General features: G+C 43.4%; 1 protein-coding gene across 2 annotated transcripts in view; it reads left to right on the top strand.

Moving 5' to 3' along the window:
• Positions 1-18,118, top strand: part of TANC2 (tetratricopeptide repeat, ankyrin repeat and coiled-coil containing 2) — a 198,873-nt gene that overhangs the window by 59,510 nt on the left and 121,245 nt on the right. For both annotated transcript variants that reach the window (XM_066627174.1, XM_066627173.1), the window contains exon 2: positions 17,443-17,553. In XM_066627174.1, coding sequence (XP_066483271.1) covers positions 17,443-17,553 — 111 coding nt within the window. The remainder of the gene's footprint in view (positions 1-17,442; positions 17,554-18,118) is intronic.

Genomic DNA, 18,118 nt, shown 5'->3' with positions numbered 1-18,118 from the left:
ATAAATGAATATATTAAAGATGAACATACATGAATGAATGAAGGTCTTGCAATAACTCAAGGCCTATAAAAGGCCTTGCACAAAGCAAAGCTGGCCTTTCCTTTACTGCCGCTACTGCATCACAGACGTGAAACAACAAGCAGTGGAGGGAGCCCTCATCCCACAGCTCACGTGAGTGGTCAAACAGTTGCCCTCATGCTGAGAGCAGTTGCGTCGGGCCGGTGCAGGCTCCAACAAATCTCCGGAGGACTAGAGGCTCATTGGGGACTGGGGGCTCCCTGAGGGCCGCATTGAGAGTCCTCGAGGGCAGCAAGTGGCCCCAGAGCCAGCGTTTGGGCACCCCTCGACTAGATAAACTATACTAACTATATTTGTAGAAGTATAAGCAGTTGAATCCCATTGTTGAATCCCATATATACACACTGAGGATTTCAGCACCTCTAGCTTCTTTCTTTCAAGCCTTTTTTTTTGTGCTTTGAGTGTGCATCATCAAACCACAAAAAGGTTCATATTTTAATCCAGACTAAGCCTGTTTCCTTTGAGAGTTGAAAGTTGGTTTTTCAAGAGAAGTCCTCATTTGATTAACTGTACTGTTTTTAACAATGCTTTAAAAAAAAAGCAAGCACCCCAAATTGGTTTTTCCTAATGAAACACCATAAATGGTATGCTAGAAAAATAGTGTATATAGAAAATGCAATTATGTTATTATGTTCAATAGATTTTTAAATACCACTGAGTAGCATCTTAGAATCAAGAGATTAAATCATTGCAGTGACAAAAGCATGAAAAGTGTGTTTTTGTTCTAGCTTTATTTTGTAAATGGTCAAATTTCTTCAATTAGAAATGATTCTGAAAGAAGGATACCTGATTCTGATATTCACCAAAAAGGGCAAAAAGAGAAAACAACTCTCAGCCCAATCCTGTTAGGCCTCACTGTCAGTGAAATGTGGGTTCTGCTGGTGGCGACAGCTGCAAAAGTGCCATAAAGCGCTTTTTAGCAATGTGCTGAGTAGTGTGTCTCCACCACCCAATTCACCTTCTCGTGTGCATTGTCGGTTTTCCTACCAGCAGGAGAGACTGGGGGGGGGAAGCAGAACAGGGTGGGGAGGGGGGCGTAATGGGGCAGAGAGATTGTGGGAGAAGGCGGATCCAGCAGCGATGGTATGTGCCAGATCCTACCCCCTCTGTTAACAGCTTTCCAACCCCCTTTCTCTCCTCAGACTTGTGCTAGTGAAATCACTGGCACGGGTCCGAGGAGAGCCATTGCAGAGCAGGAAGCTTATTGCAGGTGTAAGGGGATTTCAATTCTCAACCTGCCGCCCCCCCCCCCCCCCCGATACAGTACACCCATTTTTGGAACATCTGCACTGGTGAGGGGGGAGGCGGATAAGATCGGGCTATAGGTTTTTTTTTAATTATACTGATAACATGCTTTTACTGTGACATCAGTGAGTGAAAGCATATCCTTCATAGTGAGTCGCTTCCTGACTTTGATCCTCTGCCTCCCTGTATCTTGGGCACTCACTCAAAATCAGTCTTTGAATTTCAGTCATGGTAAAAATGTTTTGAATGTTTTGAATCTAGGCCCTATTGTAGTTCATCTAATTTTGCATTAAAACAAGATCATAATCTGCAGATGTTTTTAGAGGAAATTACTGCAACAGGGAAACAGGAAAAGTGGGATCAGAAAAATGATATGTTCACTTTGCAAAACATGTCAACCAATGTAGTAATTATATTATGTAATTATATTTTATATATCTGTATAATCTGGATTTTTCAAAAGTGTTTGACTTGGTCCTTCACCAAAGGCTGCTGAGACAATTCCACCATCAATGAATAAGAAGGCAAGGTCCTCTCATGGATTAGGCACTGGTTGAAAACCAGGAAACAGAGAGAGGTGCAGAAGAGAGCAGATTATTGAGCTGGGGCATCTCCCTTTTGAGGAAGGTCTATAGTGTTTGGTGCTCTTTGGGGCTCATGCACCGGGGGGGGGGGGGAGAAACATGATTGAGACATACAAAATTAGCTAGGTGATGAATAGAGTGAATAGAGGGATGTTCTTTTCCCACACAAATCCAGAACTGGGGAAGTCCACTAAAATTGAGTGTTGGGAGAGTTAGAATAGTCAAAAGAAAATATTTCTTTACCTGGTGTGTAATTGTGGAACCCCTTGCCTCAGGATGTGGTGATGGCACCTGGCCCAGATGCCTTTAAAATGGGATTGGACAGATATCTGGAGGAAAAGTCCATCATCATAGGTTAAAGCTCTGATGGTTAAGTGTAACATCCTGGTTTAAGTGGTATAACTAATGATCGTGTTGCATGGTGCTGAGCTCAAATGATGCCCCGGAAGTGACATCAGTGACATGCAGGTCTCTTGTTATCTGGTGTGCTCCCTGGGGCATTTGGTGGGCCACTGTGAGATACAGGAAGCTGAACTAGATGGGCCTATGGGCTGATCCAGCGGGGCTGTTCTTATGTTATGTTCTTATGGCTAGATGGAGATGTGTGTTGTAATTTATGAACTGCCGTTACTGCTGTGCAGTGGACTTCTAGATTTTTTTTTAACCATCTTTGTTTTGTTATCATTGACAGGCAATATGGTGAATATGATTTAAGCTACTTAACCATTTTATGTTTGATTAATTCACTGATCCCACAAGTCCTTTGATTAATTTGATTGTGAGCCTATGCAGCACAAGCCTAAGTATTTCTCAAAAGAAAAGTGTCATTGAACTCAATGGGACTAGTGACTGAATCCTGTTAGATGCTGCACCCATGGCACATGAATACCGTCATATACTAAGCCCATACTGGCAATGCCATGCTAACAGCAGACCAACACCAATGCAACAAGGGCCAAATGCCAAGCCTGTGTTGGCTAAGTGATGTTGCCACTGCCCTTCCAGGTATCACGCACAGTGTCCATGGAAACACCAGGGGAGCCTGCTACCCATGGAACAGTGTCCTGACATCAGTGAATCAGTGTGATGTTGATGCGTCATCCATGTGACATCTGTGTGTTATTGGTTTCATGTCCGAGGAGCCAATCTCTGCATCTAATCAGTCTCAACACTGGTTGCCAGAGAAGTGCTGCCAGGGTAAACTGAGCAAGGGGTGGGAATAGGTACAAGGATATATAGTGGCCAATGCTGTGGGTGACACCCCCTTCCAGCCAGAAAGAATAAACAACAAAAGCAACAGGTGATGAAAATGACGGTATTACTATACTAATGTCAGCTCTTTCATTGGTCTAGTGTTTTAATGGCATCAGGGTGGTTAGCATATGGTGTATGTCAAAGCCCAGTCTCCTCCATTTTTTGTCCCCTCCACAGGTGGATTTGTGCTGGTGTTGTGCATAGCCCATGACTTTTGGGCTATATCAGTGCAGTGTTTTTCTGTCACTTCTGTCAGCAGATGAACTTCTACACTGGCAGGGCTGTTGTTGCTCCAACGTATATGGACATATCCAGCCGTGTAAAAGCATAACAGTGCCCTTAACAGTGCATTCCTGTGCATGCTTACTTAGAAGTAAATCCCAGAAGTGCACATAGGATTGTAACCTTATTCTCTAGTAAGTATGTTTAGGATTGCAATCTTGGAGGCAGAAATGTTTTTGCATTTGGTAAAATGGCTGTATCTTGCTCAGCAGAATAGAGTGACAGGAATAGAAATTAAATAAATAGATATGATCCTTATTTGAGGCTTTGTATTTTATTTTTTATTAGTTCAAAATGGATATAACACCTCTCTCTCTCTCTCTCTCTAGTGAGGAGAAGAGAATGAGAAACAAAATCCTGTGGAATTATACTATGTGACTAAAATTTTGCATGTCAAAACAAGCCCTTACCTCGTGCCAACATTTCATCAGAGCAGGTGCAATTGAGTTTCCCTACTTATGCTCCAAAGACAGGGGTCACAAATGAAAAGGCCCATTTTCCAGTCATTGCCTCACCTCTAAAGTTGGGGGCACTGATGGAAATCTTAGCGTATGAGTAGGATCATGTAGAATAAGGTACTTCTTCACCTATTTGGAACCCTGGCCATGTAGGACTTTGAAAGTTCAGTCTTGGCTCTTCCAATTTTGCTCAGAAATGGTTAGTGATCATTAAAGCAGTTTTAGAACTAACAAGATATGATGACCCCATTGTTCAAAATGCAGCTGGAAGACATAACTTTTAAGATGTTTTCAAAGGCACTTCAGTACATTGCAGTAGTCTAATCTACTGTTCACTAGATAATTCTGAAGTTTACAGAGATAATATGACCAAAGCATATCTTGCCCCTTTCCTAGGTAGAATATGGCCATATAATTGTCATGTTTATGTTGATTAATTTATTTTATTTTATTTTTTATTCACATTTTTATACTGCCCTTGCTCCAAGGAGCTATGTACCATATACCTCCTTTCCTCCTATTGTCTTCACAACAACCCCGTGAAGTAGGTTAGGCTGAGAGATAGTGACTATCTCAAGGAAGCTTCATGACTGAGCAGGGATTTGAGTCTGGAACTTCTAGGTCTAAGTTCAACACCAAACCTCTACGTCAGCAATTTTCAATCTTTTTAATCTTATGGCACTAAAATTGTCAAGGCACACCATCAGGTTTTTGACAATTGACAAGGCACACCATGCTGTCAGCTGGGGACTCACATTCCCATTGACCCTACTAATAAATGACCTTCCCCCAAATTCCTCTGGCACACCTGTGGACCACTCACAGCACACCAGTATTACACCAACATAATTTCAGACTAAATTTGTGATGTGTACTCCAAGCCCTAAGGCACTAGTGCTGAAACTGGTGGGTCATGACCCACCATTGGAACTTTAAAGGGTCACTTTCCTTTTAAGGGGAGTGACCCATAAATGGGTGTCCTGATGGCACCACAGTGATTGTGGCACTGCGGGCATTCAAGAGCATTTAAACATACCTGGGGGGGACTATGCAGCCTCCTGGAGGGCCCTGGAGGCTTTCAGCCCTCTCGATGAGCCTCCCCTCTGCTGCAGTGGGCTCTGATCTGCAGTCAGTATTGCAGTATGAAAATATTTTAAAACTTTGGGTACTGAAAGACTTCCTGCCAAAGCATACTGTTGCACTTTGCCCTTTATATGTTGGGTCTTATAGTGCCACATAAACTATTGAAAAATGATTGTCAATGATTCAGCAGTCCTTGATGCATATTACATATGTATATTTTGATGATGATTTTATTTTTAATGATGGGGATTTTATCTATCCAGAATGACTTGGGGCCCAATCCTAATTTATGGAGCTGGGCGAGCACCAGATCTCCACCGCTTAGTGGTTGTGCGGACTGCCGAGCAGTGGAGAGGTAGGTGGGGGCATGGGGGAAGGTGGGAAGGAGGTGTTCCAGGGCGGGGAGAGGGTGGGGAGGAGGCATTCCGGGGGAAGGGAGCAGGGTGGGAGGAAGGTGGGACCAGGGGAGCTTTGCTTCACCAGATCCAGAGCCTCCACGTTGGGCTAGCCGCCCAACACAGATGCTCTTGATTCTATGCCAACCTTTAGGTCGCTGTAGAATCAAGTAGCCCCATTCTGGGGCTAGTTGGTTTACCCAACTTCTCCTAAGGAGGAGGCAGTGGCTGCCTGGAGTGTATAGGTTGTGGCGGCATCCATTTTTGGTGCCGCTGCAGACCCGTGTGCTGGGCAGCTCAGGATTGGGCTGCCTGATTTGTGCCACCTTTTAAAATCTTACTCTATGTTTTTATCAGAGGATTAAAATTATACCAAGTTAGTAACTTGTTGTGGAAATAGAAAGCCACAATTCATCTTTCACCTGGACCTTGTTACTATTTCTACTTTGGTTGTTATAAGTTACAACGTACATGTGGTTTTTTGAATCTGTAGCAGGTGATATTGTGTGGAGGTGTTTGTCATGAATATGTACAGTTCAGGCCTAGTAGCATTGCAAGGCCTGAACCAAGCTAAAACAGTAACACAGAAGTGGCTTGCATTTCCTAGCTGCTAGGATTTACAAATCAATGGAAGGTGATTATGTAGCACCTAGGCAGCCAGAAAGACCCATCAAGGATGGAATGCAGCTGCAGATCTCCAGGGGGAGGGAAGAGGAGAGGGCTAGCTTCCAGCCCCACTTCTGGAGGACAGGGTCTTTGTTCCTTGTCTCTTGGTGAGAGAGGTGGTGGGTGCACATCCTGCCCCGCCAGGACCATGTGGCCATAGGTAACTGGCCTGAGGATCTACAAAAGAAGCTGACCCAGGTGAGGGTTAGGAAATAACAGAGTTAGCCAGTTAGCTTTGTTGTTTTATGCTGTTATGTTTCCTAGAAGTTTTATGCCTCTAGCATTTGCTGCCTTTTGTAACTTTTAGTAACCCTATGTACTTAATAAAGTAGAAAATCTTTTTGCCATGTTGGTTCATTGTCTGTTGGGGACAAAGGTTCAGAATCCTGCCTAGCCTTTCAGCAAGCTACCAAAAATCCTCATTGTGGACTAGAAACTTGAGGACTGAGACTTTAAGTAAAGAAAGTGCTCAGTGCCTGCAAGGGATATAGTTAAGCCTAGAGGGTCTCGGTTCCCTGGACTGAGGCACTGGCTCTTACAGGGTGGTGGCAGTACTACCGAACAGGGATCTTTGAGGGCTCTAGGGTTCAGAACCAACAACACTGAGCACCCAAAACCCTGGGAGTGAGACCAAGGGTACGACAGAGTTCCTGGGAGCCATAGGGTTTCTTGCCTGGATTTGTCTTTTGTCAATTGTTTTATCTCCTTGCTTTTTTCCTTATAGTTTTCAGATAATTGTAATTTTGAATATTTAAATACTTTCAGTTTTAGTGAGGCACTTAAAAAGAAGTCATTCACGTTTGGGGTGCTTTACATTTTTATTTACTGAGAGACTGTATTCTGATCACTCTGAAGTTTGTGTTCGAGTATGTGTCCTGTGATGAGCAATTGGATGGGAGGGGAATATATGCCATAATAATGATTTTAATACACATAGAGAACATTTAGTTGTGGTTTTTTTGCACTTAAAAAAAATTGCAGGGCTAGAGTTCACAGGCAGATTAATAACATGCACCAGTAAGTAGCGAGGATTGTGGTGGTGTTCGGAGGGTTGTCGATGTGTTAAGCACCATAATATATATTTTATTTCACTTTTATCTTGTGGAAAGCAAGTGTCAAAAAATTTCACATTAAGAAGACTTGCTGCATTTGAAATGACTATGATAAGTCAGGCTACAAAGGTGAGGAATGCCAGATGCAAGGGAGGGCACCAGGATGCATGTCTTTTGTTATCTGGTGTGCTCCTTGGGGCATTTGGTGGGCCGCTGTGAGATACAGGAAGCTGGACTAGATGGGCCTATGGCCTGATCCAGTGGGGCTGTTCTGATGTACTTATAGGAAGAACATGAGGGCTGAGCTGCATGTAATTTTAATATTGTGCTTGGTCCTGTTATGCTTACTTTTAATTTTTTCCTTAGTAGCCCATGTGATGATGGGGAGAGGCTACTGCAGATCAAGACTATGGGGGAGGGGCTTTATTGCTTTGCAGCAATCGTAGTTCTGATTCAGATTGCCCTCCCTTATTCCTGCTGATTGCCCAGGGGGAAAGCACCATTGGGGACTTTTCTCCTAGGTGAGCAGCTGCTGGGAGGAAGGGGATTAAAGGCAAAGGTTTAAAGGCCCCCTATGCCACAGTCTCAGTTCACTTTGGGCCTCCCAGCAGCTGGCATTGAGTGAAGAAAAACTGAGCACATCAGGACCAAGCACATTGACAGATGTAGTTTGATCAGTGGCGTCCCTAGGGCTTGCATTATCCAGTGTGGGAGGCCAGCACACCATGATCAACCTCCTGCCATGCAGTGGATGGGGCAACACCCTGGGCAGTGGGTGTGATGATGCACCATCACCCTGCCCTGCTGGATTTTTTGGCTATAACTTTTGATAGAATAGAGATATTTCAATGTGGTTTGTTTTATTGCATTCTGCATGAAATTATACATCAAATGATACATAATGTGATATTATTCCCACTCTGTTCAGTGATGGTGCTTGTTCCTGGAAAGGGTAGCAATATCTTGAGCACAACTATGCAGAAGTAAGTCCCACAGAGTTAGCAATTGAGCCTTACTCCCAGGTAAGTAAGTGTGTCTAGGATGGCATCCTCAGACATGTAGGCTGCCATACTATGCTACACACTCAGCTGCTGGGAGTCTCATTCAACTAAATGGGGCTGACTTCTGAGGAAGCTTACAGGGCACTGCATGGCCACGTTCCAGAGCATTCCTGAGCAAGCCCCAGTCTTTGGCAGGAAAGGCTCCCTTTGGAAGGGTTTTGGTGGGAGACATGCACACCCCTCCCCATGCAATGCAGCGCAAGGAGGGTGAGCAGTGTGTCCTGTAGTCCTGTCTGTGGCTGCAATCCTATACACACTTACCTGGGAATAAGCCCCATTGTCTATAATGGGACTTCAGAGTAGACATGCATAGGCTTGAGCTGTGCGTTGCCCAGAGCTGCACAGGCAGATCCCCCTCACATGCTCCTCCTCCAGCCCCCAACCTGCCAGGAAGCTACAGCACCCTGACAGCATCTGACCAGCCCCACCTCCAGGGAGAGCCACTATCATTGCTTGCCTGGCTGCTGTGCAGGTGGGGATGGATGTGCAGGTGTGCACGGCTGGTCCACAGAAAGGGAATGTGGCAGCTCAGTGACTGGTTCAAGCTGGGGCGGAGTATCTGGAGCTGCCGGGGGCTGGAGGTCTGGGATGGGGACTCCTGCCTTTCCACCGTGGCACTGGTCCTTCCCCAATCCAGGCAGCGCCCTTCTTTCTGGCTGAGTGAAGAGGAGGAATGGCGGGGATGGGGGGAGAGAGAGGAAGGGGCTTGGGGGGCACTGTGAGGAACCAGTACGAAGGAGCAACACACCTGGGAGAAGGCGACTCTCACTGGCCCAAGGAACTCCAGAGTCCATTGCTCTGCTGCCAGCCATGCTTCCATGCACAAGCATGCAACAAGTGGGTGGGGCATCACCCCCTCCTGGCGCATCACCTGGTGCAAATCACACCACTGGCACCACACTAGCAATGCCACTGAGTTTGACCCCCAAGACCCTACCCCTCCTCCACAAAGCAACCACCTTAACTAGAAAAAAAGCACAAAAATATTGAAATTCAGTAGCAGTTGACATCTAGAAGGCCCACCATGAAATATGACAATGATGAATGATTTTTCTGATAGGATGGAAGAGACAGTACAACAGAGATTTGAATGATATTGTATCTGGAAAAAAGAGTTAAGAAAGGTAGTCCCAACCCAACCTGAAGCGACACCCAAATTCCACCTTCTCCTTTTTTGGTAGATTTACTACATGTCAGTCCCGTCCTGTCCCCCCATCACCACTTTCTCATCCTTCTTTCCTTCCATTGCTTCTGATTCTTGTGCCTTCAGCTATGGCTGCCTGCCACATATTCAGAATCAGACAGGTTGGGGTGATCATTGAAGCAGAACCTCTTCTGCAGTCTAGCTGCAGAAGTAGCAAGTGGAAGAGGAGGAGGCTATCTTTTCCTCATCTCAGTTGCTCTTCTGGAAAGAAAATAGTTGGTAACAGAATTATGGAGCAACAGCCTTATAGCTCCACTGCTGCCATCTTTGACATATCACTGGGGAAGGGTGTGAGACACCCCCATCCTTTTCTTGCTTGCTTTCCAAGGAGACAGAGTGGGAAGAGAATGGGGAGTGGGTTGTGCAGGTGGTGGGTGCATGCAGGGACCAAGGTACCCTCTGCCAGCTTGCTGCCTTCCCAGCTTTGCTGCTCAATGCAGTTTGCTTCATTCAGTGGGTGGATACTGACCCCGAGAAATGGACAGAAGGCAATTAAAGAATGAAATAGTTGATCCCAAAGGAGATTTAGCACGTCCCCCTGATATTCTGGATAGTTTTCTTCATTTTAAAAATGGCAGAATTATTAGCAGAGTGTGCAGCGATTCTCTTGATGTTGAGGAACCTGGTGCCCTTACTGTGATTTGGAAAATGTGGGTGTGGACACCAATTGTAAGAATTTATGATTTTAAGAATTTATGCTAGCTCAGGAATTAAAGCTATGCATGAGAACACTGATTTTACTGACAAAACAAGTACATTAAAATGTTGAATTGGATACAACTTGCCCTGCTTTTTGGTTGATAACAAATATTGTTTATGCAATGAATTGATGTGTAGTAATTGTAGTAAATATGTAGTAAATGTAAATTGTAGTAAATATGTAGTAAATGTAGTAATATGTAGACTGCCCTTAGTTAGGCACTACTGCAGTTCATTTATATTAATGATTGTAGGTGAAACATCTGCCCAGGACGTCTCTTTGCCAAGTGCACTTGAAATTAGGTAGAGCTAGAGCAAAAAGAGGAAAAACTGAAAGCTACAAAAAGGTTCAGAGGGAAATTTGATGGCTGTGACTGAAACCTAAAGGATATGCAGAGAAAGGATGGTGAGAAATCAAAGAAAATGTTACAGAATAAACCTTTTGTTCCCCCGAACACTTGAAAATTGTTTCTGAAAATGATAAAAAGAAATGGTCAAAAATGAAGGAAAGTAATATTATTTCTGAGTTGTAAACCTTTTCTGGTATTGCAGTTCATTGAAAAAAATTATTAGCAATTCCAAATAAAAGAAACATTTATAAAATTAAAATAAAATAAATAGAAATCATAGCTAGAAAAATTATGTACTAATTATTGATATCTTTAGACAAATGCAAACTTCACTTTTTAAAGGTTGACACAAAAAACATTAGAAGTGTGTCATTTTATTATAAGGAATTAAAGCATTCTCATGAGTATCTGATAAAATGGAATTACCATACACTATGTTGGAAAAAAGAGTTTACTTCCGGGGGGGGGGGGAAGGTGAGCAATAGTGGGAAATGATTTTGGAAGTTCATGGACTGCCAAAGGGGAAGCATATAATCGCTGTGGTACAGTACCTTGCAGGATCATATGCTGCTTGAAACATTCAGGCTTGACTGTTTAGATAATGTTACTATATTTATTAGTTCTTATGTGACAAAATTGATTTATCAGAAACTCACTGATCAGCTGCCAGAGAGTTAATCTCCAAGTATGTTCAACTGTTGAAAAAAAAACCAAAGGACCCTACAGAGATTCCATCCAGCTGTTGCTGCATTCAGTGACTCACAAAATGAGCTTTACAGCTAAGGCTAAAGTCTCTTCCATTTACAGGGTGCAAAGTTGAGGAGCTTTTAGGAGGTTTTTGCAGTCTATGAAAGGGCAAAATTAGGCAAGGGTGGGTGGCAAATATACTGCTGTCTTTCCCATGTGTTCTTCCAGCCACCCTTTCCCACTATCAGACAGAAACATTGCCCGGTTTGAAAATGATGCTGTGTGTCATCATGTAGTGTCGTTTGGAAACTAATCACAATGATATCTCTTGGGGGGAAAAATGGCAGCTGCCAACTGAAGGAACATCCGGGAGTGTTGTTGCTGCCAGAACCAACAACTGCAGTGAAAAAAGATGAGCCAGGGAGGCAGAGAAGGCATTTCAGGGAAACTCCCCCCCCCCCAATATTGAGTTGAAACTTACTTTGAACAAGCTGTCAGCTTAAACGTCTCCTTATTCATGAGGGTTCTGTTCCCAGAACTCACATGGATTGCAAAAATTGCATTAAAGCAAATTCATTTAAAAAACAATGTCTCCTTGCTCAGTGATTTAAAAACAGCCTTGTTGACCTCTGAGATGTAAGACAGAGTCATTAGGCAGACAATCCATCAGTTAGTCTCTCTCCAGGTGCTTAGAAAGGCTTCACTCTGAGCCAGCAACCCCTCCCTTCACCAAGGCAAAGTGATTATCTTTCTTTGAGGTGTTCAGGGAGAAGGGAAGGGTGGCTTGCCTCAGAGTGAAGCTGTTCTAAGTGCCTGAAGAGAGAATGATTGATGAATTGTCAACCATCCGCCCTCTCTCACATTAACAAGGTTATTGTTAAAGGACTTTTTTCCCTTTAATTTAAAGGGCCCTTCTCACCGCGTTGAGATAAAACTGCAGGTAAAAAACCTGTGGATAATTATATGTTGTGTATATGTTGAATGAATATTCAAAATCCATATTGCTGATTCTCAGGAGTAATAGCTAGTGAGAAAACATTGTTTTATTACAGTGGAATTATTTTCTTTCCTCAGAGGTTATGCAGCTTGCTAAAATCTAATTGGAAGTATCTGGAAACAAATATGTGACCACTGCTTTTGTAGAAGGTAGCAATTACCTTAAGAAATTTTACTTCTAGGTATCCTTTCAAGCTTCAGCTAAAGTTGGGGACAAATGACATGATCCATGGTGGGTCATTGATCAATTTCCAGAGCAGGTGAACAATGAACCAAAGGGCCAGATACAGATCACAAAGTCTAAGAAGGGCTAGTGGGTAGGTTTCAGATCAGACCAACAATGGGGATGGTTGGGGGCAAGGCGCTGTGCAAGGAATCCTGGGCAATTTTTTTCAGTGATGTTGCTTAGGTTGAGGAGTTATCTCAAAGCACAGGACCTTATGGGGCATACAGTACTGAATCCAGACTGGTCTGTGGGGTTAGAGGATGGGGTCAGCAAACAGTATGCAGGCAAGTCTTTGCAACTTAGGAGGTGCCTCTGATTCCTTCTGCCAAGCTTGCAAATGTATTTCAAAAAGTGGGTGATTATAAATTGAGGCTTCTGGATGTTTTTGTTTATTTCAATTGATTCTGGTTAAAAAAAAAAACATATTACCTCTTTTATCAACATCATTCGTATTTCTGCATCATCTTTCTCACCAACTCTCAATGGATGAGACCAAGATGATTCATATAGGCAGGCTATCACCAAATTTAATTTTTACTAATGGAGTTTTCACAATTAATGTTCTATGAGAACTCATAGAGCTCTTCACTTCCAGATGTTTTTCATCATTCTTTTGCCTAAGTATGTCATTCATTCTTAGCAGTTGACCTCCACACTTCTCCACCTTGGGGCAGCTTATCACAGTTGACTCCTTTGCCCTTTCAGGACTAGGTGATCAAGAAGCTACTCCTCACTGCTCTGTTCTCTCACAACAGCTTAGTCTCCCTTCCAAATCATAACCAAGGTTACTCCCACTTAGCTTCTTCAGGTAAGCAACATCTTAACCATACCTCCTGCCCTCCTTTACAAGAACATGCAAGCTGTAACACTATTTCTATTGGTATTCTTGTGAAACCTCTGCTGCTTGGTGACTCAGTATAGTCTTTGAAGTCTTGGTTTTGGAAAGTATATCAAACAGACTGTGCAGAAATTCTAACGAAAATTAACCAAATATTGTAGATGCAAAACTGATGTGGAATTGTGTATGGACAACTCAAAAGCAGGTGGAGAACCCTGATGAAATCATCATCAGAGATGTGCCTTCATCAGGTGCTGTTCTGTCTTGCTGCATCTTGCACCATTTATTAATAGCTGGGGAAACCATATGGATCATGAATACTGATGAGAATGATGATTTGCATGGTCAAGAAATCAAACTGCAGCACCATGTGGAGAAGCACACACATGCACAGACAGGCAGACAATGCACACACACAGTCATTAATCTTATTTAATTGCAAAGTTTATTTTAAAAGCAATGTTTAAAAATGATCTCCTTCCTCAAAAAGATGGCCAAATGTTTTATTGAAAATTGATGTGTGATTTTTTGGAAACCAAAGTGTTAGTATAAATTGACTTTGGATGCAGAGAGAAATGAAAAATCCGTCTACTTGGATTATTCCAGGAAATAGTGACAAAATGCTGCAGCAATGCATGGAGGGATAAGTAGAATTAATATCTTCACTCCATAGCAACAGAATGTGTCAGTAACTAAGGATAGAGAAAGAGCAACCCCAGAACATTACAAAATTGATCCAAGTCTGTTTTGCAGCATCTTATCATACATTTAAGAAGCATGTAAACTTCCCACATTTTTCGTATGATAACCTAAGTTGCAAATTTTGGTTCATGCTTCAATTTTAAGTACACTTACTAGGAAGTAAGTCCCACTGAATGTAAACTTGCTTAGGATAGCACTGTCATACTGTTGGGGTTATGTTAGTATTCTGCCATGATCTGTTAAGGCTATACAGTGCAGTGGCTTACCTAGAGGGAGTCCAGAGGGTCAAGTGACCCTGAGTGACACATCAGGGGGTGGCACCCCCCCAACCACACCACTCCCTCACCAGTTGCACCCGCTGCCTCCCTTCCGGAGGCCTTCAGAGGGCTGGACAGGTTGTGTGCAGCCTCCTGACCGTCAGAAGGCCTTGTAAGGCCTTTGGAGGGTTAAAAAATGGAGGGCTGAAAAAGTGATGTTTCTATGCCCTTAGAAGGCATTCTGAGGGGCCAGGGAGACTATACACAGCCTCTCCAGCCCTCTGAAGGCCTCAGGACAGGAGGCAGTGGACATGACTTCTAGGGGGGGTGGCAACCCAGCGGGGGGAGCAGCAGTTTGCAGTTGTGCCCCCAGGTGGCACCAGGGCCAGATTCGCCGCTGGTACAGCGAATTAAAGTGTGTGTTCTTTCACCAGAACTGTTTCTGTCCTTCCAGTTACAAATGTTGTTGCTCTTGAAGGCAGTGGGTTTCATTTCTGCCCCACAAAGGTGCCTTTGTTGTGTTCTGCATGATATGGCATTTTCATGTGCTAAATAGCATTTTTTTTTCTAATTTAATATGTTGGACATGCATTGGTGTAACTAGTCCATCCACTGGGATACAGGAATGGAGTTAACTTGACCATTGCCTTCCTAGGTCAACCATTATTAACTATTCAGAGCTAGTTGGCAACCTTCAGTCTCGAAAGACTATGATATTGTGCTCTGAATGGTGGTTCTGGAACAGCGTCTAGTGTGGCTTAAAAGACTGATTCGGGAGTGACAATCCCTTCCACACTGGAAGCAAGTGTTAAGGCACCCTGGTCCTGGTTTGGCTGATTTGCCCTGGTCCTGGGCAGGAGCTGTTGACTGCACAGCCTCCTGCCTCACCTCTATTTCTGCTCTGCCTGTCATCATCAGCCTCTTGCCTCTTATTGGGCTTCCTGCTTCCTCTTGCCCCTCCCCTTCTTGCCTGAGGGTTTGAAAAGGAGCACCTGCTGCTCTGCCTTCTGGGACCCCTGCCTTGGTAAGATGGGGTCTGTGGGGAGCGGGGGAACCCTCACAATTAATATATAACATAGAAGTAGTTCAGTTATAATCTTTATGGACTACTTGTAAACGATCATCTTTATGGACTATCTAATTATAAACTCTTCAGTTTTCATCTACTAATAAGCACGTGACTTGTTTCCATTGGTTATGTTAAATATCATTTCTAAAACCTTAAAGAATTATTTTAGAAATCTTTTCACTACACCCACACACATGTGAGTCAGTCTTTGGAAACCGTACGTCTTTAACCTGTGATGAAGTTGCATCTGTTTAGAAACTTGAGCTAGAAACTACTTTGACTTGCCTGTTCACATGATTTGTTACCTCCCTTATGAACTGCCTACTTTGAATCAGAGTTGAATGACTGAATTCTGCTTTATAAAGGAGACAGAATTTTCCGTAATAGTGTAATTACTGCAAATTGTTTTTTTAATGTAAAAAATGTTTTAAATAAACTATTCTAAGTCAATTGGAATTTGCAAGTGGTTTTTTTTTTTTTTTAAATAATGTGAACTGTATCCTGGAAGAGTGGTGTCACCCGGAGGGACAACTGAAGCAGTGTAGAGATAATGACTTTTATCATTTAAGTTATTTTTATCTTGCCTTTGATTTAAAAGCTCTCAAGGCAGCTTGTAGTAATAACATTGCCTACAGGAAAAATCACAGTTTGATTTCTTTCTCTGCTGCAGCTAAGTGGAATAGATGCTGTTCTAGGGAGAGAGGAGCCAGATAATACTGGGTTTCAGCAGGCCCATGATGGGGGTCTGATTCTCTGTCCTCTCCCTTTGCTGTAAATTGACACAGCTCTCTGAATAGAGGAACTATTGTAGATACTCACCTATAACATGAGAAATTCCCCCCCCCCCAAAAGAGCATCTCCTTGTCCTATCAGTAGTCACTTGAGTGGTCAGGGCTGTTCAGGGGTGTTGCAGCAGCCAGGAGAAGCCCAGAGGAGCGGCAGGCATGAGCTCACCTTGTGCAATATCATGCTCTGGCTGGCCATGCTTTACCTCTCTCAACAGCTCCCTCCTGCAGGAAGACGCTTTGCAACTAGACTGCAAGTGACTCAGCTGGCAGGAAGCCACTGGGTCTTAAAGCCTGCCATCTATGAACTTAGTACAACTTCAAATCAAAAAAATACCCCTCACTTTCTCTCTCCTCCCTCCCTTCCGGCTTTTCCATTACATAGAAGGGGGGAATGGCACACAGTATTGCCTAAGCACCTTGTTAGTGTCTTCAAAAACGGTGGTGTGGCTCAGATTCTTTCCCTCTTTCAATAAGACTCCATGGCAAGCTGCAGCTCTTCCTCACAAGCACCTTAAGGTTTAAACCCCCCCCCCCCCAATTGATCCAAGGATCATGGAACATTCTGTTATTTTTTGGTGGAAAACCTGCCCTTGCCTTATCTGTGAGATTGCCTTATAGGCAAGTATTATGGTAGTTTCTGATTATTTCTGAAGGCGCTTCATAGACTTCTTAGAACTAGTGTTGACTGTCATACTTCTGCTCATATGCTTTTTTTGTGTCATCTGTCCCATCCCTCAACAGGTCACTAGTTAGAAAGCATTCTCATTAATCTGTAAAATGTGACTTAGAGCACAATCCTATGCATGTCTACTCAGAAATAAGTTCAACTGTGTTAAATAGGGCTTACTCCCAGGAAAGTGTGTATAGGATTGCAGCCTCAGTCCTACTGCCTTCAAGTTCCTGAAAAACTATCCCTTGCCATTGAGTAGTTAAAACCTATTGATAGTATCAGTTGGACAGCTACATTTCTATATGCCAGCAAGGGAAGTGCGGAGGCTGTCTTTGAAAAGAGGACAGTTGTAAGACTGGCAGCACAATTCACATGTTTTTTGCTCTGAAGCAGCCAACAATATAGGCAATGAAGTGATTTTCTAGCTCAAGATCACTATGGAAAGTGAATCGTTCCCACCAGTTATACATGGGCATGGAATGTTTGCATAACCTATCTGGGGACAAAATGATATACAGGCAGAGCCTTAGTGTTCTTACATCTACTGAAGGTGAGTTCTTAACCCAGTAAGGTCTCAAAAAAGAAAATGTGTGAGGGAGATTGCGTATCTGCAGTAATTAGCAACTTTATAATATGATCCATATTTTTTTCTGAGGAATTTAGAGCTCCCCCTTTTGACATTTGAAAAAACTAAAGAGAACCTGATCTGGGCCTGACATAGTTTGTTTAGATAAGTGGTTCCATATGTTACTTAATGTTCACTTACTCATGGCCTCCTTTCTGTTTCTCCTCCTAAAGCTCCACTGAGGAAAGCAAAATTTGTTGAGAGCCCTCGAATCCCGGAATCTGAGCTTGGCTCACCAACACTCACTTCAGCACCAAAACTGGACCTTGATGCCTACTGCCCTGGTAAGCATACATGCAGAGCTCTGCTGCTTTCAAAGAAGGAATGGAAGTGAGTCCATTCTGGCCCAGTTCTATCCCACACTAGCGAATGGCTGGCTGGCCTCTTTCTTGCCTGAGGTATTTGGATTTGTGTGCTTGTGAGATCTGGCAGTTTTCACTTTTGGCACATAGTTACATAACATCTGAATTTCTGTTTAATTATGACTACTGTTTCACACGTGTCAGTGTTTCTGCTGGTCCAGGCCATGGAGTATTTAGAAATAATGAGTCACAGGTATGTAGGGTGGCCTAGAATTCCAGCTTGAGTGTCTGAGGCAGGGTTTTTGGTTTTTTTGTTGTTGCTTTTTTTTGGTTCTGCTTTTTGGGGTGGGATTGCATTAATATGGGATATGGGCTTTTACCTTTGCAGCTTGCCCCCCCCCCCCCGTCTGCAATATTTGTCTTGGCTGAATCTCCTTTCGAAAAGTTTGGGGTCGGTAGAGAACAGAAGAGGACTTCCTTTCCTCCTGCCTCAGCCTTTTTGAAAGGGGATTCAACCAGGACAGAGATCTTGGCTGTTGCTGAGACA

The sequence above is a fragment of the Tiliqua scincoides genome, chromosome 5 (genome assembly GCF_035046505.1).
Source record: "Tiliqua scincoides isolate rTilSci1 chromosome 5, rTilSci1.hap2, whole genome shotgun sequence".
Taxonomy (NCBI): Eukaryota; Metazoa; Chordata; class Lepidosauria; order Squamata; family Scincidae; genus Tiliqua; species Tiliqua scincoides.
The sequence above is the reverse complement of the archived record's forward strand: the minus strand, read 5'-3'. Positions and strand labels throughout refer to the sequence as shown.